Raw genomic sequence first — 18,625 nt, forward strand, 5'->3', positions numbered from 1 at the left:
GAGAGTTGCACAAGTCTGAAAAGGACTTCCCATATCCCATTTTGAGGACAATGTCCACAGGAAAGACAGTCTCCTGCTATCGTGAGTTTGTGATCCCCCTCCCCCAGCAGCTCTCCACCTTAGGACTACAAAGCTGGTCTCTCATGATGAACCAATAATCCTTTTGCCGCTGAGGGTACTGGGCAGCAGAAACTCACTCATTGCCCCAGTAGCCAAGGCTGTGCAGTGACCCAGGTAGAAAATCAATGGACAAAGGAGGACCTTCCATTAGCCACCACCAAACAGCCTGAGTCTCACTGACAAGCTATTACTAAAACTAATTCCAGAGCCCAAACATAAATCACTCTTACTATTTTATGGCATTATCTTTCATTGTTCTTGCTATATGTTGGGCTTTCGGTGTAGTCTTCTGCTTACTAAAAGTTATCCTTTATGTTCATTTAAATCTCATTATACCTGTTTAAAAGCACCTAGAGAAGAAGGTGGTACAAACAATATTTTAAATGCTTGTCTTTTATGATGATGTACAGCCCCCAGGCTAAAGAAGGAGGAAGAAAAAGCTAGGAGAAAGAAGATGATGAGGGTAAAAGGAGACAAAGGCTAGACAGAGAAAGGAGCAAAAGAGCCAGAGGTGGAAAGGGCGACACCTCTCTCTCTTGCTCTCTTGGCTGCTACTTTCTCCTGAGAATGTCAGTATTCTACCATCTCTAAGCTACGACATGAAATTACCTTAAATTATTCACTGTATTTATGGAAACAGGTTATATATGCTTCTTCCTTACTTTAGAACAGTAATAAGGGATCTGTTTTATTTGTACTTTAAGAGACAATTCAAGAAAAAATATCTCTATGATCTATTCTTTAATGAAATTATTTTTAGCTTGCAATTCAATATTTGTACTATAATGAATTTTTAAAACATGATATGACTGAAGAATTTACTCTGTGCAATTTCACGAACTGTGAAAGTGAAATAGCCACATTATTTTGTAGCTTGAGTCTATTTCCCTACTCCTAATTCTGGGCTGGATTTTAACTTATTTTAATCAAAAAGAATGGAGTGTGAACTCACTCCAAGAAGTTGTGCAAAAGTATTCTTGGATTGCTGCGCCTGCCACAGGTTGCCCTGGACTCACAGTTTCCTCAGTGATGAAAGGCCTGGTGGAGGGAGATGTCTGGCCCTGTCAGCCCACCCCACAGCAATGTGTGAGTTTGTGGAAGTGAGAGGACAAAATTCCTGCCTACCCCTCAGAATCACAAAAATGGAAAACATTGTATGCCACTAAGCTTTATGGCATTTCTTCTTTTTTCACTATGATATTCCTCATCCTCAGAAATAATAGCTTGTGTATCAGGATGGATTTAAAAAAAAAAACTGAAAAAACACTGAGGCATAAAGGATAAACACAACTGCAAAACTAATCTAGAAACCTACAGGATTAAACTGTGCAACATCAATCGTGTGTGTGTCTGGAGTTTTTATTCTATAGGGAGGCTACTTGGTTACTATGAGCCTTTCAATTCTGCAACACAGACTTGAACTGATGCGATGTGAGAGCACCAGAGCAATGATTACTTTCCAAAGATCCCAAGAGAACAAGTAGTAATATTTGCTGGTTGGTAGGGGGTTAACAAACACAGCACAGGAAGAACAGGCCTAGATCTGTTAGAGAATCTCAATTATAGTAAAAGACTGTTATGAATGTAGTAATCTCAGTGTAGTCTCAAAGAAAGGTAAGAAGTAAAAGCAGACTGAAAGGAGAGTGCAAGAGAAAGCACTTACCACTTGCATGGCAGAACCTCTAGGAGGATGGGGCTCTATGAGCAGTTGAGAAGGTGTTTGGCCAAAACTTCGGATTTGAGCTTCAATGGCCTGAAAAAGACAGGAGCAAGCCTGAAGGTTAATGGTGCCGATAGGGGCAAAGAACCACCCTGTCACCTTCAAATGTCATTCTACATATCTGGCTTATTTCATAGTGAAAATCAACCTTGTGTTTTCACAAGAATATTCCTAAGCACTTGGAAAGGGCATTGAGTGTGAAGTCATCCTTTGCTAGCGTGAAAGCTGTTCCTATGAAGCCCTACAAATGTTCTCTCATTTTGCTCTGCGATATGAAACAAAAAGCAGCTATTCAAACCAGAAATTGTCTTTTTTTGGCTTCATCTCTGTTTTCTTAGATTCGCCCCCAAGTTTGTATCATCCCTGATTACTAAAGCTAGTTTTTCACTCAAAAAAAAAAAAAAAGACAAAACAAAACTATTGCTATTTTTTATTTTAGGCCCCATTTCATCCTATGAAGTAAAGAGGAGAGAATAAAGGAAACACACTACTTGTGCAAATGACTTAATATTACTACTCATGCCCTAGGAAACATGCTATTGTTGACAGTGTCTTTGAATTTAGGAAGCTAAGTAACAAATTAAAAGCCATGCCCTGCATCTAGGTCTAAAACAAGCTGACCCTAAGACGCATGTCTGTGAGTCCTTTTTGAAAGACTTGGGCACGCAGTCTCCTGCCATGATTCCTCCTAGCCACCTAGCACAGATGCTTATGAAGAAGGGAAAAAAAGCAAAGCTATATAATGACTCCTTATTAACCATGCAACAGCTCAGCAACTTTCAGGCTAAAAATATATAGAAAAACTCTCAAGTGCATGAGAAAATATATATTCATCCTTTTTTTTTTAATCCCCAAGAAAATGTCTCTAATTTTTATATGCTCTGTAGAAAATAAATCATAAAAAAGGGAATACACTCATTCTTACTAATTTCTCACTTGACGAGGACACTGCTAGTAGACCTTTATAGAGATCTTGCATGAAGCAGTGATAGCATTCATTCCTTCAAGCACTTGATGATCAACCACAGACACAGCACTTTTAGGTCTCAGTGTTTCCGTCATGGAAGAATTCATTTCTGATACAGTAAGCAGGACAAACATACCGGGACTACTGAGAAACAGTTTGATGCTGTCAGTTTACTAAATTTAAAGTACACCTTATGATCTACTTAGGCAAGAAAGACTGGAAAGCATCTACATGAAAGCTGAGTGGGAAGGGGGAAGCAGCACCAGCTTGAAGTCAAACAGCTCATGTTCAACTCCTGAAGGCTTATCACTAACAAGCTTGTGATCTAGGCAAGTTACCTTAACCTAGATTTTAATTTTCTCTTCTGTAAAATGTAAATAATAGTATTACTCATCTCAGAGTGTTAAAATAAGGGTTAAATGATATATGGATGCAAAAAACATAACTGTTTGGCACCAATTAGATCCTCAACATGCAATCCACGAATACTCAGTGGAGCGCTGACAAGTTTAATAACAAACATTAATCTAGTATTCACTATTTGCCAGGAACTTTTCTAAATAATTTACTATCTTATGTCACTTAATCTTTAAATTGTATGAGGTCAATACTTTACCAGATCCTTTTATAGATAAGGAAAATAAAGCACAAAAGCGTTTAAATTGTGTATTCAAGGCCACACAGGAACAAATTGGCAGACTCAAAACATGTACCCAAGCAACTTGGTTCTACAACTTATGGACTCTCTCTCAATCATAAAATATCCTTCCTCCATATTTGTTAGGTTCTCTGAGAGGCCTAGGGGTTAAGATTCAGTACATTCCAAAGCACTAAGAGTTTAAAATCCAATGAAAGACTGAATATGGTATCTCTAAAATCACCATCATCAACACTGCAAAGTATATTTAGACACGATCAGTACAACAGCTTGCTTAGGCAACGGCTGGTTTCTACAGCAGAAGGCTGACTACAATTTGAGGAAAGAGAAAAAGGAAGGAGTCAACAGGAAGCAAGGAATAAGGACCAGGGTCATTTTCAGAACACATCTGAACTATTTTTTGATGGTGTGAAATTCATTTATGATCGACATCAACAACAATTTTAAGAAAATTTCAAAATGTCAACTTGAGGCCTGAAGATAGTAACAAAGGAAGAGGGAGGAGCACAGCTGTGTTAAGAGAGATGTAGGGGCTGAGTTTATGAATATGAGCCTTATGGCTCTTTAAAGAACAATTAACAAAGTCAGTGCCCTATCCCTAGTCTGCTGCCTTTGGTGACCCCTGTGTAGCAACCACTTTAAAAGGAGGCAAGAGAGGAGCTGCTGATTTGAGCAGTTTGCCTGTGGTGTAAGATGGTGCTAACCTGACTTTGCCATTTAGCTTCTGGGCCACTTTGGATAAGAAGTTTAATTTCTCTTTCTCCATACAGACAATAAAGAAATATCTAACTCACTGAATAGTTCAGAAAATTAAATACTACATAAAAATTACACAGTAGTAACACATGAGAAGTACTAGGCACAGTGCTACACTGTTAAATTTGATTCATGGTAATTCTCATTAAACACTGCTCCAAGGGGAGAGAGGGCTGCCTTGTCATTTATCATGAAAAGGTGACCACGCTGTAGGCAGTTGCTGACTCTGGGTTTCAAAATACACTGCAGGGCTAGTGTCCAGAGTCAGAAAGATCTCTTTGGAGGGTCAGAGAGTAGTCCAAACACAAGCAATTGTATCCCTTAGTGTTTACGAAAGCTGTGGTATCTGAAAGGGATGAGTTATGTAAAAGGAAAAAAAAACAACAGGTCTTAGACTGATGACTCTGAGTAATGAAGAAAAAAAATTATTTGAACTTGTGTATTTTAAAGAATAGTAGAGAATGAATGGAAAAAGAAGTTTCCGTTAGGGAGAAACAGTCTGGCAGGGAAAGGTGGCACATATCATGTCCAGCACGGACTCTGGAGTGCTAGTGCTAGCCGCCCACCAAGGTTAGGCCACACAGGGGAAAAAGCAAGCCCAGAAAAGGCTCTGAGGAAAGCCCAGAGGTATTGATTTGGTGTCCTTCATATAAAAAGAGACATTTAACTCAATGGCTTTTGAGTGTCCCTCTCACTGTGTATATGTGTTTGTAAGTAGCAGAAATGACTTCCTTTTTCAAATGAAAACTTACTTGAAGCTTCCTGAGTCAAGGCTTAGTTTCCTCTTCTGATTTCTATTTTGTTGTGAGACTCATACCGATACTTAAATTTTTCATCTCTTTCTTTAATTTAGGATTGTTCACTAGCCCCAGTTGCATCTTTTATAAAGTTTCTCATATTTATCAATCCTTTTTGGATCCAGGTCCCTTATAAATTCAGTTATGTGGATTTCAAGTCTATATACCCATCTTCTCCATTTAGTTCTTTCCTTCAGCAATATCCTGCAGAACTGAGCATTCCCTAATCAAAAGCATTAACGGCCAGCACTTAAAAGATAAAGGCCAGGGCCCTCCCTGGTGGCATAGAGGGTTAAAACACAGCACTAAGAGGCTAACACCACTTCAGCATGAGTTCGATCCCCGTCCTGGAGGTGATCCACATGGTGTAGCAGACCTCTCCTGTCTCCCTGCTGCTCCCCTCAGCAGTGTACTTCATTCATCTGTCTGTTCTGTCTCTGGTGAAGCCTCTTACCACCCCTGCACCTCTGGTCTGTACCCCAGTTCTGTATGCATAAATAAATAAATCTTAAAAACAAAAACAAAAAGATAAAGGCCAAACACCAAGCAATTAAGGCCTTCCTCGCTCTCTTTTATTTCCTTATCCAATCCCTATGTACACAAATCCTTTTAGTCAGGCTGGGTCCACAAATATGCCCAACTACTTCTCCTTTACATTTTCCCTCATGCCACTGCCTTTTGTAGATCAGGCGTCCCCATCTTCAGCTGTCTATGTCCTACTCCTCTCCAGAAAACTCTGCATAAGCTCTGTGACACCTAGCTGTTGTAACACTTCCTGTGCCTCATCTAGGGTTGTACAAGGAACAAAACCAAGCTTAGAAGAGAAGCATAGTTCTTTGTGAGGACAAACGGGGTAAGGGTGAGGATGCAAAGTGGCACAGAATGATAACTGCAACTACAAAGACTTGAAAAAAATCATTCAGGGTAGTTCTGAAAATGTCACTGAAGGCTGTAATTTTTTATTTCTTCAGTCCTCAACCCACCTGAGGACTATGATGGCATTCAGTGTCTCACTACAGCAGTGAGTTTTAAGGCCCAGTGAGACTACTAGTAGAATATGAGTGATATGAAAAAGTTCCAGGTAATTCTATTTATCACTCTCTTCATTTTTACTCCAGATCTTTGTATAGAGTGACAGGAAATTTGAAATTACAGGAAACATATAGTTCTAAGGCTCAGGAAGTTAAATTGATCATAAGATAGTTTAATGAACTCTAAAGAAATATCCTAAAAATTAGTTTTAATGAACTGTCCTTCCACCACCTGTAGAACTTTGGCCCCAGGTGGTATCTTTTTAAGATGTGTTTATTATGTTAAAGTTGTATTACAATAATGAATCCCTGTGTAGTCACTAGTTAACCGTAACAATTATTAGCACATTTGGCCTTAGGTTATCTTAAAGGGGTCTGAGCCTAAGCAGTTTGCTAAAAAGGATTCATTACAAATGAAGAGTGTATTATTGCCTTTAAGGAGTTTTGCTTTTGTTTTTTACTTCTACTGCAGACTACAATGATAAACATAATACAATGATCAAAACTTACAACAATAACTGGCAGCCTTCATCTTTCTTTGGAGGGATTACATGACCTGTACTTGCAAGGAGATATGGAACCCTAAAGTTGCAAATTTGATCATATTACTTCTCTAGTTGAAGTCCTTCCATCTGAATTCACCCTGGGGTATCACCATAGCACAAATAGGTAAAATCTTAGCTCTATCACATACTAACTGAATGATTTTAGGCAAGTTACTTTACCTGTTACTAGTTTCATCATCTGTTGAAGATAGGAGTGGATATCTTATTAGGTTGTACTGTTTGTTTCCAGGCTCATCCCCTAACACCTACTCTCTCAGACTCTATGTGAGATGTAATGTGTCATATTGCCACTACATATATTTCCTTCTCTTATTTTTCCTATTTTTCCCTGTGTGGTTGCACCTTTTCATTCTTTAAGACTCAGCTCAGTCAACTCTGTCCTCTGGGAAATATCCTTTCTGATATTTTCCAGATTGTTGCTGTCCCGGCCTATGGCTCCTAGAGCAGCGTACACAGACCTTACTATCTTCTTACCTAATATTCCCACTACTGACTTAACTTCAGTCTTACCTATTAGACTATCAGTCTCCTAGATCACTGATTTCTGTGCCTATACTTCTGTGCTTGGGGAACTAAGGGGCAGGAGGTTTGACACCTAGAAGGTGCTCATTAAGTACCTGCTGAGTGAATGGTCATCCAAGTTAACAGAATTCAGCAGTCAATGTAAAAACAGCTAAGAGATATACTTCTGTAACTATTACAAAGCAGCCTAGTACTGAATAAAACGTTCTACTAAACATTTCTACTAAAAAGCTTATTTTATTACTTAACATTCTTATTCATCAATTTCCTATTATTTCTATAAATAGCTTGTTACTACTTTCTAAAATAAAACCTGAATTCAGCAGGCAGTATTCCAGATGTTGAAATACATTGTAATAAAAAGACTATGCAATACTTCAAGAGATTCCAGTAAAACCACATATTTATATTTTATAAACAGCATCTCAAATATTACCTAGAGAATTTATTAATGGATTTCCAAATGGAAATATTATGAAAAGATTTTCAACAAGCTATTGTTTTCTTTGCCAACTATTACAATACTTACATGATTTTATAGCTATGCACACACACACACACACACATATTTGAAGACAAAGTATATACAAAGACACACAAAAGATAGTATGAAAGGTTGAAAAAAGAAAAGAAATAACAGCAAAGGGAAGCAAACTTGGTTTACCAACAATATGATATTTGGCTTCAACTTAACAATGACTGCTTGAATCTCTCTAAACTAGTCTTTTTAATATAGTAGAGAAAACAAGTTAACTTAGCACAACACATAGTAACCAACATAAAAGTTGTAAAATTTTATTTTAATATGGGTTTTGGGGGGAAAGTAATTTAAACATATGGATGCAATTAAGATAAACACATATGGTCGCTACTTTTTTTAAGCACACAACTGTGAAATTGCATTTTATCCCCTTTATACTTAACATTTAAAAAGCACTATAAAATTGGAATATGAATATTGAAAAAATAATTGAGGAAAACCAAGCCAATTATTAATAAAATTTCTGAAATTAAGTTCTAAAGAGCTGTCTTAAGATTCTAAATCTTTACCAGCAGAGGTTTAAAATCCAAACAAGACTTCATATTTTGAAATTCAGAATTAACTAATATTTTAAGACTTGAAGAGCTGCATTAACACAATCCTGTGATTTGTAGTATGTTATATATCATAGCAAATCATTATTTGTGCCGATTTTCCTTTTGTTTTTCACACAATTAGACTTAAGATGGGATTACTGGATGTTTGATAGCTTTAAAAAATATATTTATGAAGTAACACTTATTTTGCAAATTTTTTTGCTTTGTCTTATTTTTTTTTTTCCTGCCACCAATCCACCCATGCCCACACCCCATTTGGAGGCACACACAGATATGTTCTAATGCTACACAGTCCAAAAAGAGCAAAGAGAAAGAGTAGCTAGCTAAAAAAGGGAAAACATTCACTATTATAACTTGTGAAAATATGTATAATTCATTATTACAAATTATGAAATATTTTTTGTGCCTCTAACTGAGCCCATAAATTCCATTCACATTAAATTGAGGTCCAGCCCAGGCTCACTACAATCTCTACTCTTGTAACTGTCCATCTACTGCAGCATAATCCCAGCTGCCAATCTGAAAGAAACCAGCTAGTCAGAGCAGACACAACCAACAGAAACAAATGTCACTCAATAATGTTCAGCGGCACTGTGTTCATGGATAATTTCAAACAGTATCTCTGTCTAGAACACTGATGTGCTCATTCAAAACACCTCCATCTCTAGCTACTGGAAATAAGCAGATAAAACAGCCTGCCTAGAAAAATAAGTGGAATGTTGCTTCAAAGAGGTTGCCATTGCTAAAAGGCAAACAGTGGAAAGTTCTTAAGGAAAAAAAAGTCAGGAGAGTTAATTTACTGCACTCCGGAGGCTACATTACTTCTCAAAACCAGACAAATCTCTCTAAATTATGTTATGGAAAGAAGTCATTTGGTCATTCATTTGCTGAGAATCATTTAGCTTACTGTCACAGTAATATTTATGAGCATCCACTATGTAAAAACACTGAAATGAGGGACAGTGAGGAATCAGATGACAGGAGCCTGAAAAACAACGCAGTGTGCACACACGCAAGCACACACACACAATGCAATTACCGCCAGGGACAGAGACTGAAGACAACAGATTACTGTTACAAGTTTATAACACTTAATATTTTAAAATCTGCACATGACACAAGTATTTCCCAGATTTTGCTCTTAAATACAAGGTCAGTTGCTTTTTACTGATAGTAAAAACTAAACGCAACCTAGGTATATTCAAAGTGAAATTTATTAGGTTTATTAGAAATAAAGGATAACCAAGTTGTTACTCCAAACTTTTAGAAATCTATCATACTTGCAAATAATCTTACATAGGTTGTTCAAGTCTATGTAATTTTTAAAAAAAAATTAAGTCTTTCTAAATGCTTGTATTTAGTTCTAAATTTAGAGAACAAAATTCTCTCCTTTGATTTTAGACTACTTCTCACACCCTCAATTTGAAATGAAGATGAAGCAGAGGTTCCCGACACAAACCATGCAGAACACAATGGCTCCCTCAGACACAATGACGGTCACTGTGCATGTATGCTCTGCTTTATGGCCACAGGTGTGCAGGTTAGCTGCACCTGCTCAGCTAAGAAGTCTGCAAAGATACAACTAGCGAAACACAAAAATTAACTTTACTGACAACTTTAGTTCACTTAACTGACTCAAGGAAGCTTTATTGTGGTTTGATGTCTAAGAAAGTCTGGCATAATTTCAAGCTATATTTTTTATGTAGGTTTTCAATTAAAACTTGACTAATCCTTACCGTTTATTTGGCTTTTCACTGTACAGTTCCTGTCCTGCACTGTGTCAAATATGCCATCTGTGTAACACACTTCGGACCAGAGATGCTTCTGGATTATTTTTGTAACACTCTGAATTGAGGCTGCATGAAATCTTAACTTACTGTATTAAATACTTGTTAAATTTACTCAACTGCTGCAATCATTGTAACCATGTTGTCCTATTCTACTCTTAAATTTCACTGCAGTCACAAGATTCCTGCCCCACCTGCTTAAAACAGGCTTACAGACCATTCCCTCAACTATTTAACAAATGTTAACAATGCTATAAATACCAATTGTGTTTATGCTTTCTGAAAGATTCACTGCAGTCAGTGTTCTGCAGTAGTGTTAGAGCTGAAATAAGCTGTTGACTCCCACCATGAAAGTGACTGAATCCTAAGCCAAAAATGCTTTTTCCTCGGATAAGATATCTGATTTGCTACTGCTGTCATGAGACTGGGGTCATGTAAACTTCACCACTCTGCTGCTGATTTTGGAAAACAGACTTTCTCAGAATGATTATGTGTTGCTAAAAGAGCATTTGGAGGGTAAATCTGGAAGAGGAAAACCAACCACTGACATAAAACACAACTTAGGGAAACTTTCCAGGTTTTACTTTTATGCTAAGAGACGCACTATACATTATTCTCTGAATTGAGCAATGTCATCATTCTCCTCCCCTTCTCTGCTACCCATTTTCAAAAAGAAATGAACAACCTTTATTTCTAAACTCACGGAAACATAAAATAACATTGCACTTGCTTGGAAAGTTAAGATGAAATGATGCTGCCAGAGGAATTACAATAAGTCTAATAGCAAGATGCAAGATGAAACAGCATAAAACAATATTGTCTGCATTAATGGTGTTCCTAAGCAACATCTACCTGCAGGGTATCTTTCAGCCTTTACAACCCCAACCTCTCGCCCCAACTGCCTTTGTAGGCTGCTTCACACCCTCTGCTGTGCCTGCACGGTTCTTCTTGTCAAACCCTATTATCAAACCCCATGCACAAACAGCTAAAAAAAAAAAAAAAACTGCAACCACATAAATGATCTCTAATGATGGAGTTTGAGTATTAGTGAAAAGCGGTGAATTATGGGGCTTTTTTTTCTATATACATCAAACTATATGATATAAAAACTGTCATAGTTAGACTTCAGCATCTGACTGAATTTCTTATTCACTGAATGTCTAAATTTGTGAGAGAGGAATTTCTACTGTTTTACTTTATTTTCTCATTTTTTTTACAATTAACATACAATGATTTGATAAATACATTATTAAATTCTTTTATATAACTATTTAAACACGCACACACACACACACACCTAAGTAATGAGGTCAGATATATAGGGTTCATGCATCTTAGTTCAAGATTCTTAATTGCTTTTAGAAAATTATTACAAGAACTACAATTAACAGTGATATGGCTAAGATATTTTCCCTAAACATGGAAGTGCTATTTTGGTCTTATTCAAATATAATGGTAAAAATGAAGAAATAAGTTCAGGAAATTATGGATAGAGAGTTAAATAACAAATTAAGTTTGGATGAAGTTCTGATTTCTGACTGAGATAAGAATGAATAAATTATAAATACTTCATTCTTATCAAAGTTCCATGAAGATCACTATATAAAGACACTACTGGCAACACTGAACCTGGCTACAGTCAAAAAGTGAGGCTCAAACAGCCAAGAGTCCAATCAATATCCGTATCGTGTTAGCCTACATTACTCATTCAGATTTTTAAGCAAAGACTTGTCCACCTCAAAAGAAAAATTCTATGGGTAGACTCCACTCCACCCCTGCCCCTTGATTTTAAAGTGAAAAAATTTTCAGAATACAGATAAAAACAAATGAAAGAATTCCATGATCCCACACACTAAAAATAATGACCATAAACAGCTTGTAATCTTTATTTCCAGACTTGGAAATAATACATACGTACACACAGACATATAAAATTTTTATTTATGTGCTTCATAAGATGATCTGTTTATCACTATAATGTGGCAAAATATATTTCCATGGCAATACGTATGGCACTAAGTTTACGATGCCTAATATTCCACTATATGGACTTATCAATATTTATTTAACCAACCCTATATATCGCTAGCCATTTAAGAAGGCCCTTTTATGCCATTATGAACAATATAGAATTGAATTATATCATTTTCGTTGTATGCTTGTTCAATTATTCTTCTCAATGAACATTCTAAATAAATAGTGCATGAATATTTTAAAAATTAGTGTTTTTAATCTTAGCCTAATGGGGGAAAAAAGCTGTTATATTTTAGGGCCTCTTTGGTGGCAGAAGGGGTTAAGTTTCAACACTAGGAAACTCTCTACAGCCCAAGTTTTACCTTAGACCATGAAGGTGACCCACATAGCACAGCAGACCTCCCCTTCCTCCCCAATGCTCCTCTCAGCAGTGTATTTTAATCTGCCTGTTTTGCTACCCACACTATCTCTGGTGAATCCTCTCACCTTCTGCCCTGAACTTCTGGCCTGCACTCCAGTTCTTGTACACATAAATAAATAAATCTTAAAAGAAAAAGCTGTTACATTTTAAACAAAATTTCACAGCCAACCAGTGAGGGTAAGCTACTTCTCATTTGTAGTTTGTATTTCCTCTTTCATGAATTATCTGTTCCTTAAACATTAGGATATTAGGATGTTCATTAGGATATTCAAAAGTAATGGATTTTCTGCTATTAAATCTATTAGTTTGCTTAATGATTTTGGCTTTGATATTAAACTTACAAAATGGGCATTCTCCATTCTAAGATTATGTCACCTATAATGTCTTCTAAGTTGTACCGTTTTACTTTTATATATATGGATATACATATAAAACATAATCTTTATTCCAAACAAATGTACAACTCATTTGAATTGTTTTGTACTTTAGATTGTGGAAGAAATCTAACTTATATTTTCAACAATTTGCTTGTAGTTCAAAAATCACATATTAAATAAGAGCCTTTTTCCAATGACTTAAAATACCACCTTTATCATAGATTTATATTCTTACATGGAATACATATCTATTTCTGGAAGTTTCATTCGGTTCCACTGAAATCAGTGAAACACTGGAACACATTGTTTTGATAATTATGTTTTTGTATCTGGAAAAACTAATCAAAACCTACCTCCTTTACCTTTAACTTAGTTCATTAAATCTAGTTATTTGGGTTCTCTACCTACTACATCTAAGAAATAGTTAATTATAGAGTAAGAGGAGGGGTGCCCAAAATTTGCACCATGGCTGCAAATTCACTGACATAGTAACAAGAGGTGAGAACTGATAGCTTGAAAGTAGATATTAAAAAAGAAAAATTAAAAAGAGCATAAAAATTCAGTATTGAATTGCTTAGATTAAGGAAAAATATAATTAAAAACTATGTCAACTGATTATACTCCTTACTTCCCATTACTCACTACCAAAAATAGATATATTCCACATGATAAAGGTGGTATTTTAAATCATTGGCTGCTTTATTCCTAAAAGTTGTAGAGTAGTCACTGTTATGCAAGTACACAATGAACACCTATGAAAACACTCTACCCAATGTGAGTCAAATCTCAATAGATTTCAAAGATCTGTATTATATAGAACACACCACTCCCCTTATTTTTAAGGTAAAATTAGTAAGTGATAACTAGATCATATGTATGAAAGCAAGGCAAGACCTTTAATGTCTTACACAGATGAGAGAATCAACACATGAAAATCTGGGAGAGTCAGAGAAATGGCCATCACGAAGAGACAAGGCCAGTGCCAACCTTTGCGTGGTCAGGAGCAGAAAGGAAGTCAATATGATAGACACATGATGAGGGAGAGAATAGACTGGTATGAAATTAGAGAGCTAGGAATGTGAAACAAGTGAGATCTAATTCTATGTTTACTATGAAATGAAAAGGTTTAATAGAGGAGTGATGATAGGACTTAGTTATTAAGTAACACATTGGCAACTCTGTGGATTATATATAGGGAAGGACAGAAATAGGTGCTAGGTCTACTAATGTTAGCCCAGGAAGAAATGGTGATGTAGCCTAATGACAGAAAATCTAAATGATTCCCAAATCTGTTTTGGAGGCATCATCAACCTACTGCTCTTCATCCCCATCTTCTCATGATTTCCCCATATGCTCTTATCCAGAAGTAGAATCATACCAAACTCCATCCCATATGCTACCCCCTGAACTTTGAATTTCTCTACCCTTTTGATTCCTTCACCTACTTACGCCCCCATTTCTAAAGGAATATGGTTGCTATTACTACCTTATCCTGGGTCATCTCATTCAGAGTATATCACTATACATACAGTTAATTATTTCTTGCCAACTAAAACCTCCAACAGCAAACTGTCCTTTATACTAAAGGATAGACAACTGTGCTCTCAAATTCAGGACACAGCATATACAAAGTAAGGGAGAATTAAAAGGCAAATTCTTGACAAGAATATAAAATTGGTCTAGAAACTATGTAAATACAATTTTATCTGAATATATTAAAGAACTTATTTAAGGAAAATATATATTTCTAAAAAGGGAAATTATTTTATTACAATATTGAAGTCATCATGTATTATCTGTGAATTCAGCTTTTAGATGTTTTTTTCCTTAATACAAATATTTATTCTTATATTTGATCCTGGCTTTGTTACTTTTTTTTTTTAAGATTTGTTTATTTATGCAAACAGAACAGGGGTACAGAACAGAGTGTAAGAGTGGTGAAAGGATTCACCAGAGGGGAACAGAACAGGCAAACTGATGAGGTGCACTGCTGTGGAGAGCAGCAGGCGGGTCAGGAGAGATCTACTGTATCAATGTGGGTCACCTCCCTGGCTGGGGATTGAACTCAAGGTAAAGCGGTTGAGGAGGGTTTCATGGTGCTACACCCTGATTTCAGTTACTCTACCTTTTCTTTTAAATTTTTCTCTAAATGTAATATCTATCCTCTCAAACTTTTCTACAAACTGAAGCTGAAATGCTTCCAAACATCTTATGCCAACAGAACAGTGATACCAAGAGCAGAAAAGTGTATCATCAAAAAACAATCAACAAAACTACAATCAATATCTCTCCTAAACATATATAAAATAGAAAACTAAATATAACAATACACTTAAAAATTATATCATGACCAAGTGACACTCATCATAGGGATACAAAGATGATTCAACATATGCAAATCAAATAATATAATTCAACAAAAGGGCTAAAAATTTCAACACAGGGGATAAAAATCACATATTCATATCAATAGATGCAGAATATCATTTGACTAGATTCAACATTTATTTATGCCAAAAAGTAGGGATAGAAGACTATATCTCAATATAAGAAAGTCTCCACATAAAAAAATTACATTAAAAAATGTCTCTACATAAAAAAAATGTAGAGAAGAGCTGAAAAGACACTTCTCCAAAGAGGAAATGCAGATGGCCAACAAGCATATGAAAAAATGTTCAACATCACTTTTAATAAGGGAGATGCAAATTAAAACCACAATGAGATACCACCTCACCCCAGTGAGAATGGCACATCTTCAAACAACTAGCAACAACAAATGTTGGTGAGGATGTGGAGAAAAAGGAACTCTCCTGCACTGCTGGTGGGAATGCAAATGAGTACAACCACTATGGAAAACTGTTTGGAGGTTCCTCAAACTGCTAAACATGGAGCTTCCACATGACCCAGCAATCCCACTCCTAGGTATCTACCCAAAAGACACAAAAACACTGAGTCGAAAAGATACCTGCATCATGTTTACTGCTGTTTTATTTACAGTTGGAAAGACATGGAAACAGCCACATGCCCAAAAATGAATGACTGGATTAAAAAGATGTGGTACATATACACAATGGAATATTACTCAGCAACCAAAAATAAGAAACACATGTCTTTTGCAGCAACATGGATGGAGCTGGAAAAGATCATACTTAGTAAAATACACCAGAAAGAAAAGGGAAAATACCGATGGTTTCACTCATATAACAGACCAGGCGAGAAAATAGTAATAATAATGAACAGCTATATACCAGAGACATTTTATGAGGGTGGAGTGGGGAATGGGATCAAAAACAGTGTGGGGAGGGAAATGCACTGGACTATGGTTATGGCACATGGGTGATTTGGTGATGGGAAGCCCACAGGGAATACAACTGACATGGAAAAATGCACAAAATGATGCAAAAATAAACGGTTATATTATTTAAAAAAAAAACAAAGTTTTTCTCTATGATCTCAGGTAAAAGATAACAATGTCCATTCTCACTACTACTATTCAACATAGTAATTGAAGTCCTAGGTAGAGCAATTAGGCAAGAAAGAAAAAATGAAAAGGAAGTAAAAATTTTACTATTTCTAGATGGCATGAATACACACAGAAAATTCTAAACACTAAAATTTTTTAAAAAGAACAATAAATCAGTATAATACAGAAGGTTACAAAATCAAAATACAAAAGTTTGTTGCATTTTAATATTCAAACAATAAATTAGAAGAGAAATTTATCAAGAAATGTTAATGCATTTATAACTATATCAAAAAAATTAACTAAATTTACCTAGGAATAAACTTAATAAAGAAGGTAAAGGACTCATTCAGTGAAAAGTAAGACACTATTAAAAGAAACAGAGGAACAAATAAAGTAATAGATATTATAGGCTCATGGATCTGAAGAATTAACATTATTAAAATTAGACCTCTTACCAAAGCAATATTCACTCAATTCCTACCAAATTTCCCTGGCATTCTTGAAGGAAACAGAACAAACATTAAAATTTGTATGGAATAACAAAAGATCTTTAATAGCCAAATGAGAAAATAGAATGGATGCTTCACATGCCCAAACTTTACTTTACAAATCTATAGTAATCCAAAGAGTATGTGACTGGAATAAAAAAAGACATACAGATGGACTGCACAGAATTGAGAGCCAAGAAATTAACTCAAATCTATGTGAACAATTCATTTATGAAAAATAGGAGCAAAGAGCACACAATGGAATAAGTAAAGTCTCTTTAACAAATGGTCCTGAGAAAAACAAGACAACCACATGCAAAAGAATGAAGCTAGATGTGGATATAGACACAATGGACTACTATTCAACTGCAAAAAAGGATGAAGTTTTGTCATCTGTGACAACATGGATGGAAATTGAGATTACGCTAAAAAGAAGGAAGTTGAGAAGAAGAAAGACAAATGGATGATGTCATTCATATGAGGCTTATAAAGACACAAAGTAAAGGAAATGATAAAATCAAACATAAACAAATCTTTGAATTCTGTCTGTAGAAGTGGGGTTACCAGATGGGGGTCCCTGGACTGTGGGAATGTGGTGGGCAGTTACTGGTACTTTGGTGGTGGTGGTGGTGGTTGTGTGCTAACATAGATTTGAAGAAGTGTGAATGGGAACTCTCAAAATATGCAATGCTGCAACTAATGTTATCTCAATTGAACAAAATAACAGTGAACATGTTTGATCTTCTTTCCTTGGGTTTTAGTTTTTTTTTTTTTAATGATGTTTGAAAGAGTTAATAGAATTATATAAGGAAAGAGAAATAAATCAAATTCAGCAGAATTTATATTTATAAAACAACCATCTATCAAATATGAAATGCTAGGACAGTAGAACCATAAAAACTGGTAAAGGTAGAGAAGAGGTAAAAAAAATTTAGCAAAGAGAGAGAAATAATTAAGAGTAAAGAGATGTTAAGAGTAAACAGCTTATAATAAAAATATGTATCTTTTAGTTGGAAATCACAAGCACTTCAAAAAAATTACTCTTCCTGAAATATAATTCTGTCTGGTATGTGACATATGCAAATGCAGACATGGCTGTATATTGATAACCCAGCTGTTTTCTTAAAATTAAAAACAACGTAAAAGTTTAATGTGCTGCAGGCTGTTTCTCTGATTACTGTTCCTCCTCTTATGGTTATTATTTCTGTTGTTGAGTGCCTTTTTTACAGAGAGATTATTTTTATGATCACTCACTATGCCATATGTATTAACCATCCAGACTAGCATTTTAACTTTCTCAAAAGAAATTGACCACTTTTCAAGTAGTAGGTGAAAGAAGACTTGTATGTAGACAACTTGTGTGATGACTGTGTAAATAGCTGAGTGTTCCAAATTGAACTAATTATATAGTAGTAAGTAGAAATAGGTAAGATTATAGATACTGAACATAAATAAGTCCAGTCTACATTGCTTTGAATACGAGAGATACACATTTATCCTTTTTTCTCTTGTTCTTCTAATTAGTCACACCCACACACATCTTCCCTATTCAACTTCTTTCTAGACCTAATTTCGTGCTGCTGAGAACAAAGAAAAACAGTATTAGAAACAATAATTTTATATTATGCATTTACATAAATACTTTACTCTTGGTATAAACTTTTCCTGTTACCTGTTCATCTTGTTTGTGCAGATTTATCTTTAGCAGCAGTTCCAAGATACCTAAACTCTCTGGTTTCAGACAAGACTGTATTGTTTGTCTCCTGCTTCTTCAGTGTTTATCTCTGTGTTCTGGATTTCATTCCCTTCATCTTCCTCATACAGTTTAATCATCTACTTCTTGCTTTTTTCTCCCATACATTTGGCATGTTTCTCTC

General features: G+C 35.6%; 1 protein-coding gene across 2 annotated transcripts in view; it reads right to left on the minus strand.

Moving 5' to 3' along the window:
* The window catches only part of LRBA (LPS-responsive vesicle trafficking, beach and anchor containing), a 497,077-nt gene that overhangs the window by 41,642 nt on the left and 436,810 nt on the right, over positions 1–18,625 (minus strand). For both annotated transcript variants that reach the window (XM_004685322.2, XM_012726881.1), the window contains exon 48: positions 1,784–1,873. In XM_004685322.2, the coding sequence (XP_004685379.1) occupies positions 1,784–1,873 (90 nt within the window). The remainder of the gene's footprint in view (positions 1–1,783; positions 1,874–18,625) is intronic.

Source organism: Condylura cristata, unplaced genomic scaffold, assembly GCF_000260355.1.
Source record: "Condylura cristata isolate star-nosed mole 26May11 unplaced genomic scaffold, ConCri1.0 scaffold00018, whole genome shotgun sequence".
Lineage (NCBI taxonomy): Eukaryota > Metazoa > Chordata > Mammalia > Eulipotyphla > Talpidae > Condylura > Condylura cristata.